The sequence below is a fragment of the Leucoraja erinacea genome, chromosome 3 (assembly GCF_028641065.1).
Source record: "Leucoraja erinacea ecotype New England chromosome 3, Leri_hhj_1, whole genome shotgun sequence".
NCBI lineage: Eukaryota > Metazoa > Chordata > Chondrichthyes > Rajiformes > Rajidae > Leucoraja > Leucoraja erinaceus.
This window is the reverse complement of record NC_073379.1, coordinates 79,824,557-79,848,551: the sequence shown is the minus strand read 5'-3', so window position 1 is coordinate 79,848,551 and position 23,995 is coordinate 79,824,557. Positions and strand designations below refer to the sequence as shown.

General features: G+C 45.5%; 1 protein-coding gene across 1 annotated transcript; it reads right to left on the bottom strand.

Annotated features, from left to right (window-relative positions):
• Window positions 1-1,606: 1,606 nt before the first annotated feature.
• rfk (riboflavin kinase) lies at window positions 1,607-23,231 on the bottom strand. The gene is made up of 4 exons (XM_055633050.1): window positions 22,834-23,231; window positions 14,234-14,385; window positions 10,634-10,736; window positions 1,607-3,735 (listed from the first exon to the last, which is right to left on the bottom strand). Exons 1-4 carry the CDS (start codon window positions 22,913-22,915, stop codon window positions 3,605-3,607), a joined length of 468 nt encoding a protein of 155 aa, XP_055489025.1. The 5' UTR covers window positions 22,916-23,231; the 3' UTR covers window positions 1,607-3,604.
• Between the last annotated feature and the right edge of the window lie 764 nt (window positions 23,232-23,995).

Here is a 23,995-nt window from a genome sequence, read left to right as displayed (position 1 = left end):
GTCAGACAGAAAACCGAGTAGGGATTAACGGGTCCCTTTCAGAATGGCAGGCAGTGGCAAGTGGGGTACTGCAAGGCTCGGTGCTGGGACCACAGCTATTTACGATATATATTAATGATTTAGATGAAGGGATTAAAAGTAATATGAGCAAATTTGCAGATGACTCCAAGCCAGGTGGCAGTGTGAACTGTGAGGAGGATGCAAGGTGATTTGGACTGGTTGGGGGAGTGGGCAGATGCAGATTAATGTGGATAAATGTGAGGTTATCCACTTTGGTGGCAAAAACAGGAAGTTAGATTATCATCTAAATGGTGTCAAGTTGGGAAAAGGGGGAAGTACAACGGGATCACAGGGTCCTTGTTCATCAATCACTGAAAGTAAGCATGCAGGTACAGCAGGCAGTGAAGAAAGCGAATGGCATGTTGGCCTTCATAACAAGAGGAGTTGAATACAGGGGCAAAGAGGTCCTCCTGCAGTTTTACAGGGCCCGAGTGAGACCACACCAGGAGTATTGTGCGCAGTTTTGGTCTCCAACTTTGAGGAAGGACATTCTTGCTATTGAGGGAGTGCCGCATAGGTTCAAGAGGTTAATTCCCGGGATTGCGGGACTGTCATATGTTGATAGAATGGAGCGGCTGGGCTTGCATACTCTGGAATTTAGAAGGATGAGAGGGAATCTTATTGAAACGTATGAGATTATTAAGGGTTTGGACATGCTGGAGGCAGGAAACATGTTCCCGATGTTGGGGGAGTCCAGAACCAGGAGCCACAGTTTAAGAATAAGGGGTAAGCCATTACAGAACAGAGATGAGGAAAAACCTTTTCACACATAGAGTGGTGAGTCTGTGGAATTCTGTGCATCAGAGGGCGGTGGAGGCCAGTTATCTGGATGCTTTCAAGAGAGTTAGATAGAGCTCTTAAAGATAGCGGAGTCAAGGGATATGGGGTGAAGGCAGGAAGGGAGTACGGATTGTGAGAGTTAGATAGAACTCTTAAAGATAGCGGAGTCAAGGGATATGGGGTGAAGGCAGGAAGGGAGTACGGATTGTGGATGATCAGCCATGATTACATTGAATGGTGGTGCTGGCTCAAAGGGCCAAATGGCCTACTCCTGCACCTATTGTCTATTGAATGACGCATCTGCTAGCTTTAGTTGGAGAGAGGGTGCTTTAAGCTTGTTCATCTCTGTTGATCTATCAGGAGGAATTAAAAAAAATCCCCAAAACTTTAGATTTTGATAAAGTTCTGTCTTTATTGTGTTCAGGATCTACCTGTGTTGAGGCAATAAATTGCTCTGTTTTCTAAAATGTAAAAACTTTGTAAAGACTAGCTACTTAAAATCTAGAAATTAAAATAGTTAAGGAGGCCAAGAATTTATGGTATAATTACAAAAATAATCATTACACATTCCATAGTTTAAGAAATCTATTTAAATCAAAGAAAAATACATGCCACCTCTTTGGTCTTAAATTTTAAATAAATAGCACATGAAAATGAGTTTTTATTGTGGGTGGCTATAGGTGGTGTATTTTTTTTTTAACATTTCGCAGACAATGCACATTCCTGGCAATTAGTAACATTTAACAATATTTTTTTCAGGAATCCATTATATAAATATATTTTTTAATGAATTATTTTGCATCTGCATGGTTAACACTTATAAATGCAACAGAGGAAGCCAAGACAATTAATTACAAATGTAGACGGTTCAGCTTGCAAAGTTATATCCCATTAAAGGTCCTTCAGCTCTCCAATGTCTTGTATTCTAAATTATATCTTTCCAATTGAAGTATTGCAGAACTACGACTTAATAAAGGTCTTAATACACTATGGAACAATTCCCTCTATTTATTTGGGCTTTCCCCACTCTATGGGAACTTCTGACAATTTCCTTCTTAAGATGATAAAACTTCATATATGATTGATCCTATGACCAAATCACATTTTATAAAGTTAGCATCAGCTATACACTGACAAGAGTTTGTATTTTCTCCCAGGGCTTCAGAGAAATGCCTGCAGTTAAAAAACCAGACACAAAGGGAAGTTACTCACCAAATCTTTTCCAAACTTCACCTTGGAACATTTAGTGTTCAAAAGGGCACTTGGAGCCCAAAAAAAACAATATAATTCTGTGACGACATGAATTAGTGATCAGTGGTGACACTAACTTTCTCACAGTTCAGTGTTGGACGGAGGCAGACATACCGATTTATTTTTTTATGGCACTCTACCACAAAAACAATGCAATTCCACCATAGGTGGACAGCATTTAGGGAAAAATGTAGGTTGAAAAGATGCCTTGATCTCAAATCTGGAATAGAATATTTTCTCTGGTTCCTATGCTATTGATTATCCACAAGTCAATCTATGCCAGATCAGATGGGTGCAGTAAAGACACATCTGTAAAATGCTGATCTACATTACACAGTAATACACATTGACAAAAGGAAGAAAAATCATTTGATGATGTTTGATTGATGGCAGTGGATATATAATTTTCACAAAATTACCAGATATTTGATGATGCCTGGATAGTAACGGCTACCAATTTTGATTGTAACTAGCAGAAATTGTGGCAAAGTATTTTTAATGATACAGAGCAAGTGAATAAAGACAATTACAAGGATGATTTTGTTGCTTTTCTTTAGTGATTGATACAAAAAAACATGTAAGAGTCTAATGAGAAAGTTGTAATAGCAACTGGAAAGTAAGATTTGATAGCATGATTTGTCCTGTGCTGGGAAGCCTGAGCTGACATCAGGCAAATTCAGACCTTTACATAGTCATTAGAAACAGCTGGCCACAGGTAGCCAATAGGTTTAATGTAAAGGAAGCTTTCCTCCTCTATTTTCCCCCTGGGGAACACAACCTGCATCAAACAGTACTGGCTCCATAGCCTAAAGCAACAGTAATTATGTTACTGTCGAATCACTGGCCGAAAGCATGTACTTCATGAATGCACTACGCAAGGCATTTGTCATCAGTTACATCAATTACTGGATAAGATGGATGGGTGAAGAATTTCTCCAATCATATTCCGAGGTAGCTAAGTTACCAGCTTAAAATGCAATTAATACATTTCTCCACAAAACGGCATCAAATTTGGCTGCTTCGGGATTTGTTTTTCTTTCCATCTGAACAAGTGCTATTAGCAACAAAAAAGAAATTACTAAAGATATCAGTAATGATTCTCAACATGACCATTTGATATTCTTCCACATTAACATGCTGAATTATACCCCATTTAAATAAATAAATGTCATAAAGGCTCATTAGGCAGTCAACAAGAAATTCCAACCTCCTCAAGGAATCACTTTTTAGTAACTGATTCACTAAAAAACAAAGACTATAATAATCACCAGGATTTCAGTAGTCAAATAAGTTGCAAATGCAAATCTGGAAAACTTAAGCTACTCTCACATCCATCCAATTATGTTTTGCAAAAATTATTCTTTTGAGGATGAGTTTAATTGTCTACTAAATCTGTCAAATGGAAAATCTGGTCAGATATTCGCACAGTTAAAATCAGAATCTAGATAATTACTAAAATACACTTTAAACGATACAAGAGAAAAAGGTTACACAAGCTCTATTTTCAACTTGGTCAATGGCCATTCATGATTTTGTTTTCAATGGGCCTGAAGAAGTTTTCATCCTTCATACTTTGGTATTCTGGCAAATCCAATTTCTCTTTTGCCTCAGATATGTCACTATAGATGGCTGTGATTAGGGAATCTGAAACGAGATGCGAAAACAAACAGTGATCTAAAGAAAAGCAGTAAGAATTAAAAGACCCAACACAGAACATGTCTTAACATTTCAATAACAGCACAGTGGTGCAACGGTAGACTTACAGCGCCAGAGATCCAGGTTCAATCCTGACTACAGGTGCTGTCTGTATGGAATTTGTATGTTCTCCCTGTGACTTTGTGGGTTTACTCCAGGTGCTGCAGTTTCCTCCCACATTCCAAGACATGCAGGTTTTTAGGTTAATGGCTTCTGAAAATTGTCCCTGGAGTGCTGGATAGAACTATGGGTGATCGTGGTCAGCGCGGACTCGGTGGGCCAAAGGGCCCGTTTCCACGCTGTACGTCTAAACAAAACTAAATTTAAAATTCTGGTAATGATCACACAGCTGTGACGTTTTTCCACAGCATTGAACATTTCCTCAATACAAGTGAAACCTCAATAACTCTATGACTAGCTCAAAGTATAAATAATACAAGGCTAGTAGTGAATATAACATGCAATGTAACATTGAAATGACATGGTGGAAACAGCTAAGGATAATTAATTATCGAAGCTCGCAGGCCTAAGAGTCTGTTTTCATTCTGTATCTCTAAAACTAAAACTAAATCATCCCTGGGATCTTGTCATACCCCATATTAAACTTTGATTTTAACTACAAGAACCCTAATCTGAGAGCATGCACAAAGTGTACCCATCTGCAGCTCCCACCTCACGTCATTGAGCAGCATGAGCGGCAGTTGGACTCACGCAAGAGCATTCATGACGCTAGGAGCATCATAGGTAGGAGTTTCAAAAATTTTGTCACACCAATGGTGCAGATGGCAGAAAGTTGGGTGATCATCAAGAGAGGAAGAGGGCAGAGAACGCAGGATTCCCTGATGATCATTTCCCTCAATAACAAAGACTATTTCAAATACAGTTGCAGGGAATGACAGGGGAGAGCAGTAGCAGAGCCAGGTTTGTGGCATCAAATTGGTTCTGAAGCACAGCAAGGAAGGATAGAGACAAGGAGAGTTATAGTGATTCAGTTATTAAAGGGACACAGACACAAATGAGAAACCAAGATAATAGCCTCTCCATAAACTCCACCTACACTTCACGTTGCCTTGGAAAAGCAGCCACCATCATGGAGGACCATTTATACCTCGTACATTCTTTCATCTCCCCTCGGGCAGAAGATTAAAAAGCTTGAAAGCAATCTCTAGATTCAGGAACAGCTTCTTCCCTGCTGGTATTGGACTACAGAATGGTCCTCATAGAAACATAGACATAGAAACATAGAAATTAGGTGCAGGAGTAGGCCATTCGGCCCTTCGAGCCTGCACCGCCATTCAATATGATCATGGCTGATCATCCAACTCAGTATCCCGTACCTGCCTTCTCTCCATACCCCCTGATCCCCTTAGCCACAAGGGCCACATCTAACTCCCTCTTAAATATAGCCAATGAACTGGCCTCAACTACCCTCTGTGACAGAGAGTTCCAGAGATTCACCACTCTCTGTGTGAAAAAAGTTCTCCTCATCTCGGTTTTAAAGGATTTCCCCCTTATCCTTAAGTTGTGACCCCTTGTCCTGGACTTCCCCAACATCGGGAACAATCTTCCTGCATCTAGCCTGTCCAACCCCTTAAGAATTTTGTAAGTTTCTATAAGATTCCCTCTCAATCTCCTAAATTCTAGAGAGTATAAACCAAGTCTATCCAGTCTTTCTTCATAAGACAGTCCTGACATCCCAGGAATCAGTCTGGTGAACCTTCTCTGCACTCCCTCTATGGCAATAATGTCCTTCCTCAGATTTGGAGACCAAAACTGCACGCAATACTCCAGGTGTGGTCTCACCAAGACCCTGTACAACTGCAGTAGAACCTCCCTGCTCCTATACTCAAATCCTCTTGCTATGAAAGCCAACATACCATTCGCTTTCTTTACTGCCTGCTGCACCCGCATGCCTACCTTCAATGACTGGTGTACCATGACACCCAGGTCTCGCCGCATCTCCCCCTTTCCCAATCGGCCACCATTTAGATAATAGTCTGCTTTCCCGTTTTTGCCACTAAAATGGATAACCTCACATTTATCCACATTATACTGCATCTGCCAAACATTTGCCCACTCACCCAGCCTATCCAAGTCACCTTGCAGTCTCCTAGCATCCTCCTCACACCTAACACTGCCCCCCAGCTTAGTGTCATCCGCAAACTTGGAGATATTGCCTTCAATTCCCTCATCCAGATCATTAATATATATTGTAAATAGCTGGGGTCCCAGTACTGAGCCTTGCGGTACCCCACTAGTCACTGCCTGCCATTGTGAAAAGGACCCGTTTACTCCTACTCTTTGCTTCCTGTTTGCCAGCCAGTTCTCTATCCACATCAATACTGAACCCCCAATGCCGTGTGCTTTAAGTTTGTATACTAATCTCTTATGTGGGACCTTGTCGAAAGCCTTCTGGAAGTCCAGATACACCACATCCACTGGTTCTCCCCTATCCACGCTACTAGTTACATCCTCGAAAAATTCTATAAGATTCGTCAGACATGATTTACCTTTCGTAAATCCATGCTGACTTTGTCCAATGATTTCACCACTTTCCAAATGTGCTGCTATCCTGTAGATGTCATGTGCATGTACCTTTAATATAGTGACCTCACCACTACTAACCATTCCCCATATCAGAAGTATAATTGCAACCTCCCCACCCATTGATCCCTCTCTAGCTCCGATGACAGACCACGTACAGCTAGGGCAGCAACGGTTATGTGATATCAATAAAGTAGTAAAGACACAGTGTTCATGAATCCTCTTTACATGGTGTCAGAAGTGGGATACGAACCCACGCCTCCAATTGGAGACCAGAATTCTGGTCTACGGTAAGGACGTGGCCAAGCACGACCTCCACCTCCGTCAAGTCCTAGATCGGGCCCGTGAAATCAACCTCAAGCTCAACCCAAAGAAGTGCCGTTTCCGCGTCCCGGAGGTCACTTACGTGGGCCACGTTTTTACTGCCTCGGGGCTGAAGCCTGTCCCGCAAAAAACGGCTGCTGTCTCCGGGATGTCCTCACCCACCGATGTGCCCAGCCTGCAGCGTTTCCTGGGCATGGTTAACTACCTGGGAAAATTTATCCCCGACCTCAGCGAGCTGAGTGCGCCCCTGAGGGAGCTCATCAAGAAGGACACTGCCTGGGCCTGGTTCCCGCAACACCTACGTGCCTTCGACGTCCTGAAGTCTAGACTAGTCAGTACCCCCACTCTCAAATTCTTCGATCTACATAGTCCCATCGTTCTCACCTGCGACGCTTCCAAATTTGGTCTGGGTGCCGCTTGCCTGCAGCTCCACGATGGCCGGCAGCTGCCCGTTTCCTATGCGTCCTGCACCATGACCTCTGCCGAGCAACGCTACGCTCAGATTGAGAAGGAACTGCTTGCCGAGGTATTTGCTTGCTCCAAGTTCAAGGACTACATTCTGGGCAACAACATCACGATCGAGACCGACCACCAGCCGTTGGTCACCATCCTAAACAAGCCGATCCACGTTGCCTCTTCCCGGCTGCAGCGCATGATGCTGCAGCTACAGCGCTTCACTTTTAAAATTGTGTATCGCAAGGGCAAGGACATGTTCATGGCCGACACGCTGTCCCGCGCACCACTATCGTCCACTGATCGCCACCCATACGAATCGTCTGACCTGATGGTGCTTAACGTTAACATTGTGCCTTCACAGCAGATGCAGTCCCTTGTCAAGCACACTGCCAAGGATCCTGCCCTGCAGCAGCTTGCCGACGTCATCCGACAGGGCTGGCCTGACAGCCGTTCATCCTTGCCGGCCGGTGCCGTGCCCTACTTCCTGGTCCGTGACGAGCTTGTCCTGCACGACGGTGTGGTGGTGAAAGGACACAAAGTCGTTGTGCCCGCCGCGCTGCGGGACCACTATTTTCAAGCTGCCCACCGCGGTCATCCTGGGGCCGAGGCCATTCTGTCCCACACCCAGAGTCAGTTCTACTGGCCCGGCATGGCCCAAGACATCCGGGAGAGGGTCTCCGCCTGCGCTACCTGCAATAGCCTCGCTCCCCATCAGCAACGTCAGCCGCTTCTGCAACAGCCTGCCCCTGAACTGCCCTGGATGGCAGTCGCCACTGACATTTTCGAATGGCGTGGCAAGCACTTCCTGGTCCTCGTTGACTCTTATTCCAGCTGGTTCGAGGTGGACCAGCTGCACTCCCTCACCTCTTCGGCCGTCATCGGGAAGCTGCGCCGCCACTTCGCCACTTTCGGCTCCCCGGCGAGCCTCCAATCTGACAACGGCAGCCAGTTCACCAGTGCCGAGTTTTGGGGTTTCGCTGCCAGTTGGAACTTCCGACACTACACCAGCAGTCCAGAGTACCCGCAAAGCAACGGCCTGGCGGAGCGCGCTGTCCGCAGTGCTAAGGACTTGCTGCAGCATTGCAGACTGTCCAAATCTGATTTTTACCTGGCCCTCCTCAATCTTCGGAACATCTCCCGTGACACTGCCTTGGGCTCGCCAGCTCAGCGGCTGATGGCTCGCACAACGAGACCTCCACTCCCTGTGACCCAGCAGTCCCTCGTGCCCTCTGTTCTCCAGCCTGCTACTGTCCAGGAGCGCATTGCCCTCAAGCACGCAGTGCAAAAGCGCTCCCACGACCAGTCCTGCCGTCCCCTGCCGCGTCTATTCCCCAGCCAAGTCGTCCGGATGCAGCCCCCCTCCGGTCACTCCAAACTTGCCACCGTCGTCGGTGATGCTGGTTGGCCGCGGTCCTACCTGGTCGACCACGACGGTACCATCTACCGCCGGTCCCGCCAACATCTGCGGCTTGTCAACGAGCCCCCACCACCGCCTGCCGACCCTTTCTCCCCTCCGTTGTCCGCTACACTGCCCGCCGCCCCACGCATGCCTCGCTCCCTGCCATCTCAGCTCGTCCAGCCCCGCTCTCCGCCTGACAGCCCTCGTTCCCCTGCCCGTCCAACCGCTGCTGCGCCTGCGTCCCCTCCTCTGCCTCCGCCGACTCCTTCTCCTCCAGGGTCCCCGGTTCGGTCGCCCGCCCCAGATCCGGCTCCTGCTCTTCCTGCAGAGGGGGGAGATGGCGAGCTGCGTACCCGGTCCGGCCGGCTGGTTAAGCCGCCTGTCCGCTATGGTGATTTTGCTTAGCTGGTTGCTCATCTGTTTGTTTAACTGTTTGCTTACATGCTCGTAGCGCATGAGACATGGTCGCCCCGTCACTACTGTATTGCTTTGTTTCCAAGGGGAAGGATGTAGATGTCATGTGCATGTACCTTTAATATAGTGACCTCACCACTACTAACCACTCCCCATATCAGAAGTATAATTGCAACCTCCCCACCCATTGATCCCTCTCTAGCTCCGGTGACAGACCACGTACAGCTAGGGCAGCAACGGTATGTGATATCAATAAAGTAGTAAAGACACAGTGTGTTCATGACTCCTCTTTACATATCCCATCTTTAATAACTGACTCTAGCAGTTTCCCCACTACCGATGTTAGACTAACTGGTCTGTAATTCCCCGTTTTCTCTCTCCCTCCCTTCTTAAAAAGTGGGGTTACGTTTGCCACCCGCCAATCCTCTGGAACTACTCCAGAATCTAAAGAGTTTTGAAAGATTATTACTAATGCATCCACTATTTCTGGAGCTACTTCCTTAAGTACTCTGGGATGCAGCCTATCTGGCCCTGGGGATTTATCGGCCTTTAATCCATTCAATTTACCCAACATCACTTCCCGACTAACCTGGATTTCACTCAATTCCTCCAACTCCTTTGACCCGCGGGCCCCTGCTATTTCCGGCAGATTATTTATGTCTTCCTTAGTGAAGACGGAACCAAAGTAGTTATTCAATTGGTCCGCCATATCCTGGTTCCCCATGATCAACTCACCTGTTTCTGACTGCAAGGGACCTACATTTGTTTTAACTAATCTCTTTCTTTTCACATATCTATAAAAACGTTTGCAGTCAGTTTTTATGTTCCCTGCCAGTTTTCTTTCATAATCCATTTTTCCTTTCCTAATTAAGCCCTTCGTCCTCCTCTGCTGGTTTCTGAATTTCTCCCAGTCCTCCGGTATGCTGCTTTTTCTTGCTAATTTGTACGCATCATCCTTTGCTTTGATACTATCCCCGATTTCCCTTGTTATCCACGGATGCACTACCTTCCCTGATTTATTTTTTTGCCAAACTGGGATGAACAATTTTTGTAGTTCATCCATGCAGTCTTTAAATACCTTCCATTGCATATCCACCGTCAACCCATTAAGAATCAATTGCCAGTCTATCTTGGTCAATTCACGTCTCATACCCTCAAAGTTACCTTTCTTTAAGTTCAAAACCATTGTTTCTGAATTAACAATGTCACTCTCCATCCTAATGAAGAACTCAACCATATTATGGTCACTCTTGCCCAAGGGGCCACGCACAACAAGACTACTAACTAACCCTTCTTCATTACTCAATACCCAGTCTAAAATAGCCAGCTCTCTCGTTGGTTCCTCTACATGTTGATTTAGATAACTATCCCGCATACATTCCAAGAAATCCTCTTCCTCAGCACCCCTGCCAATTTGATTCACCCAATCTATATGTAGATTGAAGTCACCCATTATAACTGCTTTGCCTTTGTCGCAAGCATTTCTCACATAATGCAAGGATGTAGTCTGCATTTCCCAACTTACCACAGCATCCCTCGCACGTTTTTTATTATCTGTATATACCCTGTGATAAGACTATTTTCTTCCCTCTGGTATTTTAATTTTGTAATGGCATGCCTAAATTCATGTATAGAATAAGACTGAATAGCACAACATTTTTCCCTGTACCTCCGCATACATGACAATAATAAAGCAAGAATAAATCTTACCTAATGAATCAAAAGATTTCTCTGCACGGATATATCCAACAATAGCAATGCTCAGAATTTCTCCATAAAAATCTTCCTTGAAAGTATGAATAATATGTGTTTCCTGAAAAGAGATAATAGAACTAGAATTTTAAAGTACTTGCATAGCTGTGTTATTCCTAGCTGAACACATTAACTATTATTTCATGAATTCTAATTGCTACCAGTGAAATACAACTGCACACCCCAAAATCCCTACCCGAAATGGCTTATTTGTTCAAGGCAACTCAACATATTATTTCACAACCTGAATCAGCTAATCCTTCCAGATCTTTGGAATGATCAAAGTGGGTCTAAAGCTCTGGATCAATTAAAAGTAAATTTCTGATTTAATGGTATTTGCTTATTCAGAAATTCCTTCCGCACCCATCCTACCACTAGAATTGATGATTCATACAAGGTGCAACACACAAATTGCATTCTGCACCTCCTCATTTTTAAAGCCTATACCGTGAATAATACTCCAAAATAGAGATTTATCTCATGGACTCTCTTATCTGAAAGATTCATGCATTATTTCTCGAGTTATTAATCAAAATGTTCATAAATCTGAAATTACTTTGAATCTAAACGAGATGGTCTCGCTGATGACGTCACAATGGGTCTGCGGCACACGCCCTGCGCTGTTTCACGTGTTGCGAGTGACGTCCCACCCCCCCCGACACGTAGTCCTTTATTTGCCCACCGCTCACCGTCCGCCCAAACTGCTCGCCGTGCCCCCCACCCCACCCGCTCAGCATCTGCCCCACCCCATCCGCTCAGCGTGCGCTCCGCTCGCCGAGTTCAAGTCCAGCCTGCAGTAGGCACAAACGACATCGGGAAGAAGAGGAAGGAGGTTCTCCAACATGACTTCAGAGAGTTGGGAAGAAGACTGAAATTCCGACTTCTAGGGTGGTTATCTCTGGATTGATTCCAGTACCTCGTGCTAGTGAGTACAGGAACAGGGACATAGGGGATCTGAATGTGTGGCTGAGGGGCTGGAGCAGGGAGCAAGGATTTAGATTTATAGACCACTGGGATCTCTTCTGGGGTAGGGGTGACCTGTACAAAAGGGACGGGTTACACCTTAACTGGAGGGGGACCAACATGCTGGCAGCAGGTTTGCTAGGGCTACACGTGTGGGTTTAAACTAAATAGTGGGGGGGAGGGATTGACAAATTGGGAGTATAGAGATGGAGATGAAGGGAAAGTGGCTGCAGGAAAAATTACAAAAGATTGTCAAATTAAAGGGAAGGAAAGCTCGAGAATGGACAACAGAATAAGGTCAGGGCCAATTGCGAGCGGTGCGAGGGAGGAAGTGAATACGGAGGTCAAAGTGCTGTATATGAATGCGCGAATTATAAGAAATAAAGTGGACGAGCTTGAGGCTCAGTTAGAAACTGGCAAGTATGATGTTGTGAGAATTATTGAGACATGGCTGCAAGAGGGCCAGGGCTGGGAACTGAATATTCAAGGGTATACCTCCTATCAAAAAGACAGACAGGTGGGCAGAGGGGGTGGGGTAGCACTGTTGGTGAGGAATGAAATTCATTCCCTTGCAAGGGGTGACATTGAAACAGGAGATGTGGAGTCAGTATGGATAGAACTAAGGAATTGTAAGGGTAAAGATACCCTAATTGAACTAATCTACAGGCTAAACAGTAGCCTGGACATAGAGCATGTTGAACCAGGAGTTAAAATTGGCATGTAGTAAAAGTATGCTGTGGTTGTTATGGGAGATTTCAACATGCAGGTAGACTGGGAAAATCAGGTTGGTACTGGACCCCAAGAAAGGGACTTTGTAGAGTGCCTTTGTGATGGATTCTTTGAACAGTTTGTATTGCAGTCTAACCAGGGAGAAGGCAATTCTGGATTTAGTGTTATGTAATGAACCGGATTTGATAAAGGACCTCGAGGTTAATGAGCCATTAGGAGGCAGTGACCATAACATGATCAGGTTTCATCTACAATTGGAGAGGGAGAAGGGTAGATCGGAGGCGTCAGTGTTGCAGTTGAATAAAGGGGACTATGGGGACATGAGGTGACCAAAGTTGACTGGAAAGATCTAGTCTATTGTCTCCCCCCTGGCCCCTCCCCCTCCCCCTCTCTCTCCCCTTCCCTTTCTCCCCCCCCCCCCCCCCCCCCCCGACGGGTCCCACTTGGTCTAGTACTATACTAAAACTCTTCCCTTTGTTCTCAACATTCTAAATTTCTGTGCGTATGCAGGGTTGTGTTGGCATTCTTTTAACCTCCTTAATTTGTATCTTCTTCCAAAACGCTTGGCTACATCCTTCCCATTTTCACATGGTATTCACATTTTCACCCAGGACAGGATAAACATCTTCCCGTCGCATTCCAACTTATATTTCCAATTTTTAAATAAAGTTTTAATCGTTTATTTCAAAAAAGTAACTGCTTTTCAGTGGGAGACTCTTGCAGCACTTTCCATTGATGTCACAGTGCCATCTCACAGATGTCCAATCACAATGGTTCTCATTTACATATGACATCACAATGGGACAGGAGTGGCAGATTGCAACCTTCACGTGTTTCCACGAATGCAATCAACCTGGCGAGCACCATCAAATGAGATCAAATAGAACAAGTTGTCCTCACCCTCCATCTCTACCCCTCTCCCTCTCTAATCCTAGAAGTATACAGAAACAGCTTTATTAGCCCAACTAGTAATGCTAGAAACCCATGTGCGTACCAACAATCTTCACATTTTCAGTCTGATACTCTCTCATTAATCTGGCTATTTCCAATTATCTGAAACATCAACTTTTCTTACCCTCTCTGCAGAAACAGTCTGACCAGTTAAGTATATCCAGCAATGTTTTGGTTATTCTAATATATTGGCATCTGGCAAATTGGTTTCAATTTCACCCTCATAATGCTAAGCAACTTGTAAATTAGTGGAAGTAAACATCACCAGGGTATTGAGACCAAAATACCCTGGGTAAAGGAGGATGAAAACGGATATCACCAGATGCAGGGACAGTTTTTTCCCAGTTGTTATCAGGCAACTGAACCATCCTCTCAGTAATTAGAGAGCGGTCCTGACCTCCCGTCTACCTCATTGGAGACCCTCAGACAATCTTTAATCGGACTTTACCCTGCACTAAACGTTATTCCCTTTATCGTGTATCTATACAAGATGGATGGCTTGATTGTAATCGTGCATTGTATGCCCGCTGACTGGATGGCACGCAACAAAAAAGTTTTGCACTATACCTCGGTACATGTGACAATAATAAACTAAATGGTTTTGAGAGGATTTAGAAATTAGATGCCAGGACATAATGGCAACAGAAGATTAGAGCTAGAGAACAAAATCTCAGCAAGGAAGGTAAGTAAGGGTTTAAGTGGTGATCTTTGTCAATTGACAAAAAAAAAAATCACTATATTTCTCAATGTAAATGAATGGTTGACATTCACTGCCAGTCCTCACACAGAAATTGCAGGGACTAGACAACAAAATGCGTAAATATATATATATATTTTTGCAGCTATAACCATCATGAACCTTCAACAAAATCAATGATAGACAAATATTCCAAATATGAAAGGAAAAAAGGTTACCATAGACTTCTTTATATTTTTATAATACGGATTCCAACCAATGCTCATGACCATTTTATGTACATCTCTATAGCCGACAGAAGCCCAGCCATAGTATATGCCAGTAGTGATGTCTCCGGGCAGGTTGTCCACAACAGTTTCTGGAAAATTTGCTGGAAAAATTAAACAAAAGAAAGTAAGTTTTGTTCAACATATCTCTATACACTAGAAAATAATGAATACTTGTGGGCTGTAACCAACAAAGGTGGTACAATCTTAGCGTTAATGTGTAAACCCATGGAAGTCATGAAACCTACAATCTTTCCTAACAGAGATGAAAACCTAGCTCAACTAATCATATATTAAGGATTAAATGATTTTAAGGATTTAAATGGTCACTTTACTTGATGAAACCAATTAGTTTCACACTCACTAGGCAATGAAGCCTCAATTTTCATCACCCATAAATCACTGAGGTGACTATCTTAACGTGGTGTCATAAAAACCCCCCACAAAATGCACCTGGTTAATTGTAAAACCCCATTTGTTTCATTTGAAGTGTAAAATGGTGCCACACATGAACAAATATGAATACACACCAACAGTTCAGAGTGAAGTTAAATAGTTTGTTTAAACATTTTGTCTAAGGCATCGTGACATACTGCATTGAAATACAAGAATGGAATCAAATTTATCTTGCAATTGATATTTAATGAAAGGCAAATTGCAATTTTATGACAACACTTCATATTTGATATCACATTTATATCAGTTGCATTTCTTGTAAAAGTGTCTAATTGTCATCTGTATCGGCAAAGAAGCAATCAAATTTTATTTTACTGCAGCTTAACAGGTGTGTTAACACAATAATCCAGATGAATATATAATAATCAATAATACAATAAATTATTAACAGGTGCTAAGTAACCATATTAGTGCAAAACCAAAGTCAATAGTGTAATCAAAGGCACAGTCCGTAGAACATCATAATTGCTGTTGGTGGTGTGCAGAGCTCAGGAGCCTAGTCATTGCTGGGAGGAAGCAGTTCTTGAACCTGTTGGTCACAGTTTTCATACCTTCGACCCGATGGTAGTAGCTAAACAAGAGCATGCACAGAATAACGAGAGTTTTTGATGATGTTGACTGTCTTTTTCCTCCTACAAGTCCTCTTGATGGTGGGGAGGTCGATGGACCAGGCATTGTTCATCATGCTTAATAGTGTCCTTCATTCTCGGGCTCGAAATTAGCGGTTGCCCGGGTGCCATTGACCACCCAAAGTGCCGCCGGGCAACCTAAACAACGAATCATTTTGCCCGGCTTGGCAATCAAATACTGGTTTATACCGATAGACACAAATAACTGGAGTAACTCCGTGGTTCAGGCAGCATCTCTGGAGAATAGGAACGTGACGATTCGTGTCGGCGGCGGCTGTGCGGGGCAAAGATACTAGGTGCGTGGTGACGAAGGGTCGGAGCGAATGACGGGCCCTGAACATTGGCAACAGCGGGCGCGATAGCGGCTCCACCACCTCCTCCTCCTCCCGCACCCCGCCCGGCGGAAGGAGGCCTCCCTCTCTCTCTCTCTCTCTCTCCCTCCTCCCGGCCTCGGCGTGCGAGAGGGGTTGTTTTGAAAGCGCCTTTGGTGGATTTGCAAGCAGCGGCCGCTATCGCCCTGATAACGGCCGCTGCTTGGCAATCCGCCAATGGCGCTTTCAAAACAACCCCTCTCGCACGCCGAGGCTGGGAGGAGGGAGAGAGAGAGGGAGGCTTCCTTCCGCCATTTGAAGCAGCTGCACTAAAGATCCTATAACTATAGGATCTTTGAGCTGCACCACTCAGCCCCGCACCTTGCTGTTAGCTGGCAAAGGAGGGGAGGCGGTTGCGATGAGTCCCAACCGCCACCCCCTTTGGCGGCGGCACTTTGGCGTTGGACAGGGACGACCAAGGCAGCGGGGCAATGTTGTCCGAGGAGAGCTGACCTTCCTTCCTCCCCACCTCCTCCTCCCTCTCTCTCTTGTACGCCTCCCTCCACCCCTCTTATCCTGGGACCTATCCTCTCCATCCCGCACTGATCCCCATTCCCTCCTCTATTCAGTCCTCACTGACATCCCCTCCCCATCTACCCCCCCCCCCCCCAAATCTATTCATCACCCTACCCACCTCGCATTGATTCCCCCCCATCCATCCTACACTGGTCCCCCAATGCATCCTGTACTGACCCCCCCCTTCTCATCCATCCTGTACTTCTCCCTCCATTCATACTGCACTGATAGAAACATAAAAAATAGGTGCAGTAATAGGCCATTCGGCCCTTCGAGCCTGCACCGCCGTTCAATATGATCATGGCTGATCATCCAACTCAGTATCCTGTACCTGCCTTAACTCCATACCCCCTGATCCCTTTAGCCACAAGGGCCACATCTAACTCCCTCTTAAATATAGTCAATGAATTGGCCTCAACTACCTTTTGTCCAATGAACTGGCCTCAACTACCTTCTGTGATCCTCCCATTCATCCCGTACTGACCCGCCCTCCATTTACCCTGCACCAATCCCCCCCATCCATCCTGTAGTGATCTCCCTATTCATCTTTTACTGATCCTCCATTCATCCTATATTGATCCCCTCATGCATCCTGTACTGATCCCCTCATGCATCCTGTACTGATCCCCTCATGCATCCTGTACTGATCCCCTCATGCATCCTGTACTGATCCCCTCATGCATCCTGTACTGATCCCCTCATGCATCCTGTACTGATCCCCTCATGCATCCTGTACTGATCCCCTCATGCATCATCCTGTACTGATCCCCTCATGCATCCTGTACTGATCCCCTCATGCATCCTGTACTGATCCCCTCATGCATCCTGTACTGATCCCCTCATGCATCCTGTACTGATCCCCTCATGCATCCTGTACTGATCCCCTCATGCATCCTGTACTGATCCCCTCATGCATCCTGTACTGATCCCCTCATTCATCCCATACTGATCCCCGCATTCATCCTGTAGTGATCTCCCATTCATCTTGCACAGACCCTCCGATCCACACTGTCCTGACCCCCACCCCCCCCCCCCATTCATCCTGTATTGATCCCTCCATTCAACAAGAATGGGGGGGAACAGTCTGAAGAAGGGTCTCCACCCGAAACGTTGCCTATTTCCTTCGCTCCATAGATGCTGCCTCACCCGCTGAGTTTCTCCAGCATTTTTGTCTACCCCCATTCATCCTGTACTGACTTCCCATTCATCCTGTACTGATCCCCCCCCCCCATCCATCCCGTATTGAACCCCCCATTCAACACCACTGACATCCCCCGTGCTCTCCCCTCACAATTTTACATACTCCAACCAACACGTACTAATTCACCTGCCTCAATCCATCCATTCCTCACCGATTGCCTTCTCAACCCCCTCCCCCCCCCCCCCCCCCCCCCCCCCCCCCCCCCCCGCCATCTATCCACCCCGCATTGATTCACACACCCCCTCCCTCCCTGACCAGATTGTGCTTCATGGTCTTCAGAGCGAAGATTGACTATGTTTGATAACGGAATACAATGAAATGTGTTTTAATTCCCAATGTTATTATTTGTTTTGTCACCTTTAAACATGTTTAAAAGAACATTTGTTGCAGTTATGTACTTTGGCCATCTCTTGTCAGTTAGTTTAATGTTTAACCTGTCAGATGGGTATAGTCGGTTTTAACAGCTATGATCATAAAATGCCTTTAGAAATTTCATTGCAACCTGTATATTTTGTTATGGATAAATTATGTGAGAAGCGAGAGTGTTTCTGTACCCATGCTAAGGCCATGCCATGATAATTTTCGGTCTTACACAGAGAACATGCTTGCATCAACCATATGCATGGTTAAGCATATATGTTACCATGGTCCAGGATTTATTGACACAGGTTGATCATATGCTGAATAATCCAACCACATTTTTGTTTGGAAGTGGAAAGAACTAATAGAAATTGCATTAATTGCAATGTGTAAAAAGAGTTAAGATATTGTATTATAATGTTGCTGCATGTCATTGTGGTATATATCATGTCTTGATTGGTGAATATGTTTAGTTTGTGAGTTATTTGAAGCAGAAATAATATGTGAATGTAGACAAAAGTGCTGGAGAAACTCAGCGGATGCGGCAGCATCTATGGAGCGAAGGAAATAGGCAACGTTTCGGCCGAAACCCTTCTTCAGACTGATGGGTTTCGGCCTGAAAAGTTGCCTATTTCCTTCGCTCCATAGATGTTGCTGCACCCGCTGAGTTTCTCCAGCACTTTTGTTTACCTTCGATTTTCCAGCATCTGCAGTTCCTTCGTGAACATAATATGTGAATGCTTCATTGAGCATAATTCCGACTGGTAACTACGCACTTCGTCCAAGCACATTATCGCACGCGTCAAGCAAACCGTCTTAAATGACCACCTAACCCGTCATTTGGCAACCTAAAAAGCTGTCAAGGTTGCCCGGCTGGCAACAGAGAAAAAAGATTGTGAGAGCCCTTCATTCCCATGTGTTCAAATAGCAGAATGAGGGGGAAACTTCATTAAAATGTCTTGGTCTTGTTAACATTGAAAACAATCGTTGTTTTGATAGGGTGGTCAAAAAAGCTTTGGGCACATTGGCCTTCATCAGTCAGATTATTGAGTATAGAAGTTGGGTAGTCAAGTTACAGTTGTACACGACATTGGCGAGGCCACATTAAGATTATTGTGTTCAGTTTTGGTCACCATGTCATAGGAAAGATGTCAAGCTGGAAAGTGTGCAGAAAAGATTTACGTGGATGTTGCCAGGAATCGAATGCCTGTGCTAAAGGGAGAGGTTGAGCAGGTTATTACTTTATTCCTTGAATTGCAGGAAGATGAAGTGTGCTCTTGAACATCAAAAAAACGAAGGAGCTGATCATGGACTTTAGGAGGGCACATCATCCGAGGACGTACACTCCATTGAGTATAAATGGGGATCCTGTGGATAGGGTGAACTGTTTTAAATATCTGGGAGTCCACATCTCTGAGGATATGACATGGGCATCACACGCCTCAGCACTCGTGAGTAAGGCAAGGCAGCGCCTTTACCACCTCAGGCAATTGAGGAAATTCAGAGTGTCTCCGAGGATTCTCCAGTGCTTCTATGCAGCGGCGGTGGAAAGCATCTTGTCCGGTAACATTACCATCTGGTTTGGGAATTGCTCTGCCAAGGACAAGAAGGCTCTGCAGAGAGTAGTGCGTTCGGCCGAACGCACTATGGGAACTTCACTCACCCCCCTGCAGGAACTATACAACAGGAGGTGCAACTCCAGAGCAAACAAAATCATGAGAGACCCCTTCCACCCCTGCAACGGACTGTTCCAGCTGCTACGGTCAGGCAAATGCCTCCGTTGCCATGCGGTGAGAACGGAGAGGTTGAGAAGGAGTTTCTTCCCAGAGGCAATTCGGACTGTAAACGCCTATCTCACCAGGGACTAACTCTACAGAACGTTTTTCCTTCTATTATTTATTATGTAAAAGAATATGTGTGTTATGATTGTGTTTATAATTTGTTTGGTTGTTTTGTTGTTTGTCTTTTGCACAAAAATCCGCGAGCATTGCCACTTTCATTTCACTGCACATCTCGTATGTGTATGTGACAAATAAACTTGACTTGACTTGACTTGATCTTATAGAGGTGTATAAGATCATGAGAAGAACAGATAAGGTAAATGCGGAGAGTAGGGGAATCAAGACCAAGAGGACATAGATTTAAGGTGGTGGTGGGGATAGTTTTAAATGGAATCTGAGAGGTAACTTTTTTTGGGGGGGGGAATTCAACGATGTTAACACCAATGAATATCAGGGGTAGGTGTTTGGGCTATCCATTGGCATTTGTGGTACAATATAACGTCACTTTAGTAGCAGATGGCTGAATATTATCTTTATCTTCCCACATGTATTTGCTGCAACATCAGCAAAAATTGCCATCTCTGATCTTTAGATGAAAAAACTTATGCAGCTGAAGATGCTTAGAAATTAAGGGCACCAGCCTGAGGAACTCTTAATATGATGTCCTATGGCTGAGCAGATTAACCTCCAACAACCGTAAACAAGTTTTTCCATGTGAACTACCCTCTGACACATTTCATGGTCTTTTGAGTATTGCTTTACCCGGACTCTTTAATGTCATTTTGTCAAAAGGGCGGCAGCGGTAGAGTTGCTGCCTTACAGAGCTTGCAGTGCCGGAGACCCGGGTTCGATCCCGACTACAGGTGCTGTCTGTACAGAGTTTGTACATTCTCTCCGTGACCACGTGGGTTTTCTCCTAGATCTTTGGTTTCCTCCCACACTCCAAAGACGTACAGGTATGCAGGTTAATTGGCGTGGTGTACGTGTAAATTGTCCCTAATGTGTGTAGGATAGTGTTAATGTGCGGGGATTGCTGGTCAACAAGGACTCAATGGGCCTAAGGGCCCGTTTCTGTGCTGTATCTCTAAAAGAAATGCTGCCTTGATATCAAGTGCAGTTAGTCTTACCATACTTCTGTATTGCCTTGTGTTACTTTAGTTTTCATAATTTAGCAAGTGGCAAATATTGGTCTAAATTCAGACTAAATAACACAAAGCTAAAAAGGAACAAATTGTGAAGTCAAATTAGAACAATATTTATTCTAATCCCCTTAACTTTTAAACAATCAATGATTTTTTTTAAACTGCTCTCCATTCACATTTTCCTTAACTACTCATTCTGATGCACTTTTTTCGATCTATGCACAAAATGAATGTTATGTGCAAATATTGCAACAGCCTTAGTCATGTGGCACTGGTAATTTCCAGTATTGTGAAAGAAGCAGCGCAAATATGTCGGAAGCAACTGCAGATGCTGGTTTAGTCCAAAGATACACAAAATGCTGGAGTAGCTCAGTGGGATAGGCAGCATCTTTGAAGAACAGAAATGGGACGTTTTGGGTGGAGAACCTTCTTCAGACATAGTCAGATTAGAGGGAGACATAGAGATATATGGAAGGGTAAGATACGAAAAATCAAAGCAGACGATGATCAAGGTGACAGCACTTGGCCTCTACTCTCTGGAGTTTTGAAGGTTGAGGGGGACTTGTTTCATTAGTTTCAAGGGGTCACAGCTTAAGGATAAAGGGGAAATCCTTTAAAACCGAGATGAGAAGAACTTTTTTCACGCAGAGAGTGGTGAATCTCTGGAACTCTCTGCCACAGAGGGTAGTTGAGGCCAGTTCATTGGCTATATCTAACTCCCTCTTAAATGTGGCCCTTGTGGCTAAGGGGATCAGGGGGTATGGAGAGAAGGCAGGTACGGGATACTGAGTTGGATGATCAGCCATGATCATATTGAATGACGGTGCAGGCTCGAAGGGCCGAATGGCCTACTCCTGCACCTAATTTCTATGTTTCTATGTTTCTATTACAGAATTATGAAAGGCATTAGCATAGATGTTTCCACTGGCGGTAAAGTCTAGGACCAGAGGTCAAAGCCTCAGAAATAAAGAGCGCTCTTTTAGAAAGGAGGTGAGGAGGAATTTCTTTAGTCAGAGGGTAGTTGATCTATGGAACTCGTGCCAAGGCAGAGATAGACAAATTCTTGATTAGAACAGGTGTCAGGGGTTATGGGGAGAAGGCAGGAAAATGGGATTAGGAGGCAGAGATCAGCCATAATTGAATGGCAGAGTAGACTCGATGGCCTTAATGGCCTAATTCCGCTCCGGTCATTCGTGAACTTGTAAATGTAGATTGGTTCATTGTTGGCTGAGGGCAAGGTGACAACGAGCCATGCAATCAGTAGAATTAATCAGGACAGTGAAACTAGTCAGAGAACTAGGGGGGATGGTGGAGATGGAGAGAGAGAGGGAAAGCAAGGGTTACTTGAAGTTAGAGAGATCAATATTGCCATTTGTTGTCTCTTTGGGCCGGAGACAAGCGGCGGCGGTGACGCGACCCGGGTGCTCTCCCGCAGCCAATCAGCGGCAGGCCCGGCAGGGACGTCACAATGCGGGCGGGCCTCTGCGCCAATGAGGTGAGGCCAGCGGCCGGGGTCACCGGTAACCAGAGCAACCGGCCGCGGGCCCGGCGCCGGAGCCACCTCCTCACCTCCAGTAAATGACACAATGCGGGAAGTAAGTCAGAAAAATGCTGGAGAAACTCCGCGGGTGCAGCAGCATCTATGGAGGGAAGGAATAGATGACGTTTCGGGACGAGACCCTTCTTCACAGACTGAGGGGACTTCGATCCGAAATGTCACCCATTCCTTCTCTTCAGAGATGCTGCCTGACCCGCTGAATTACTCCAGCTTTCTGTGTGTATCTTCGGTGTAAACCAGCATCTGCAGTTCTTCCCTATATATTAAATAATGTCACGGCAACACGGGGAACCCTGAGGCCCCCGCACCGCATATTATCACCGAGTCTGAAGCAGTGTCCCGACCAGAAATGTCACCGATCGATCCCTGTTCTCTACAGATGCTGATCTCACACATGTTGCCCGGCCCGCTGAGTTGTGACCTTGCAAAGTTGTATCTTTGATGGAGCCGGACACCGAGCGGCCGAGAGCCCCGCATGTCGTGTCGTGTCCCGGCCCGGCCCGGGGCCAGGGCCAGGCCGCTCACTCTCCGCCGTTACCTGTGGGGATCCCCAGCTCCTTGCTGCCTCGGCCGAATCCTCGCACCACCTCACCGCGGCAGAAATGCGGCAAACTCCTCATGGTCCCCGCTCCGATTAAAATGCGCCAGGGTTAACGAGGGAGAGGCTGCCCAGCCCGTCTCGTTCCTTGCAGCGGCCTCACTGCAATCGCACCAGCTCCACCGCGGGGTTTCGCAACTACCGTTTAAACACTGTGTGTCTGTTTTTTGTTCGCTTTATCTCGCTGCTCGCTTCATCCTCTTCCTCCTACACCGGCGAATAAGAAGCCGGCTGGTGTTTGACCTCGCCGTGGCCCGGCAGCGCCGCCCGTTGCCCGGAGGATCAGCCTCTCGTTTTGTTGCTGGGAGGAAAAATATCACCTGTTTTCTCGGAATCTCAGTCGCAGCAGCTTCTGTGACCGGACAAATGAAGTCACCAAAGCACTTGTGTCACACCATCCCCTGACTCACTGCATTCCAACTCACCAGAGAGTCAATATTGTAGCACCACCTTCTCACAGCTGAGTGGTTGCAGAAATTCGACTCCATCTTACATCTAATGATTTAAGGCAGGCAAACACTGATCTTGACGAAAGGATGCACACAAACCCAATCTTGGCTCAACTAGTGTCAAACATCAACACTATTTAGTTGAAAAGTAGCAGCCAAGCACAGGCAGACTTTACTCAGAACTGCTGTAGATTTGGGAGCAACAGCAGGAGGAGATTAGCAAGAGATCAGACTGATTGGCTCTAGCCCGAGTGGGAGGGGAGAAGTGAGTCAGTGCAGGGAAAACAGTTGAAAACTGAGGAATTGGTTTGTAAATTGGGCAATTTATCAGTCAATTTAAGCAAGACTGCTCTTAGGGAGCAGCAGTGGAATGGCCGGTTTGCAGGAGAGGGCCAGGAGGTAGGTATGTTACAAAACCTACCTGAATCGTCATTGGGCATCTGCCCAAAGCCATGTCCGCGATTTTGGCGCTGTTTGGAGGAGGCGGGTTTAAAACGCGATTTTTATTAGGCTGTTCCAATTGCAGATGTTCAGCCTAGTAAATCATTAACGGAAAATCGCTGCAAGACCCGGTCGCAAAAGGTATTATTAGTTTTATAGGCCTCGAACAATAGTTTTAAAATTACTGTCTCACTCCGCAACCTCTCGCAGCC

Excerpts from the sequence above, each read along its gene's own strand:
- rfk (XM_055633050.1), bottom strand. The coding sequence starts at position 22,915 with ATGAGGAGTTTGCCGCATTTCTGCCGCGGTGAGGTGGTGCGAGGATTC. Across the intron at positions 14,386-22,833 it reads GGAGCTGGGGATCCCCACAG|CAAATTTTCCAGAAACTGTT; the intron begins GTAACGGCGGAG and ends TAATTTTTCCAG. Across the intron at positions 10,737-14,233 it reads AAAATATAAAGAAGTCTATG|GAAACACATATTATTCATAC; the intron begins GTAACCTTTTTT and ends ATCTCTTTTCAG.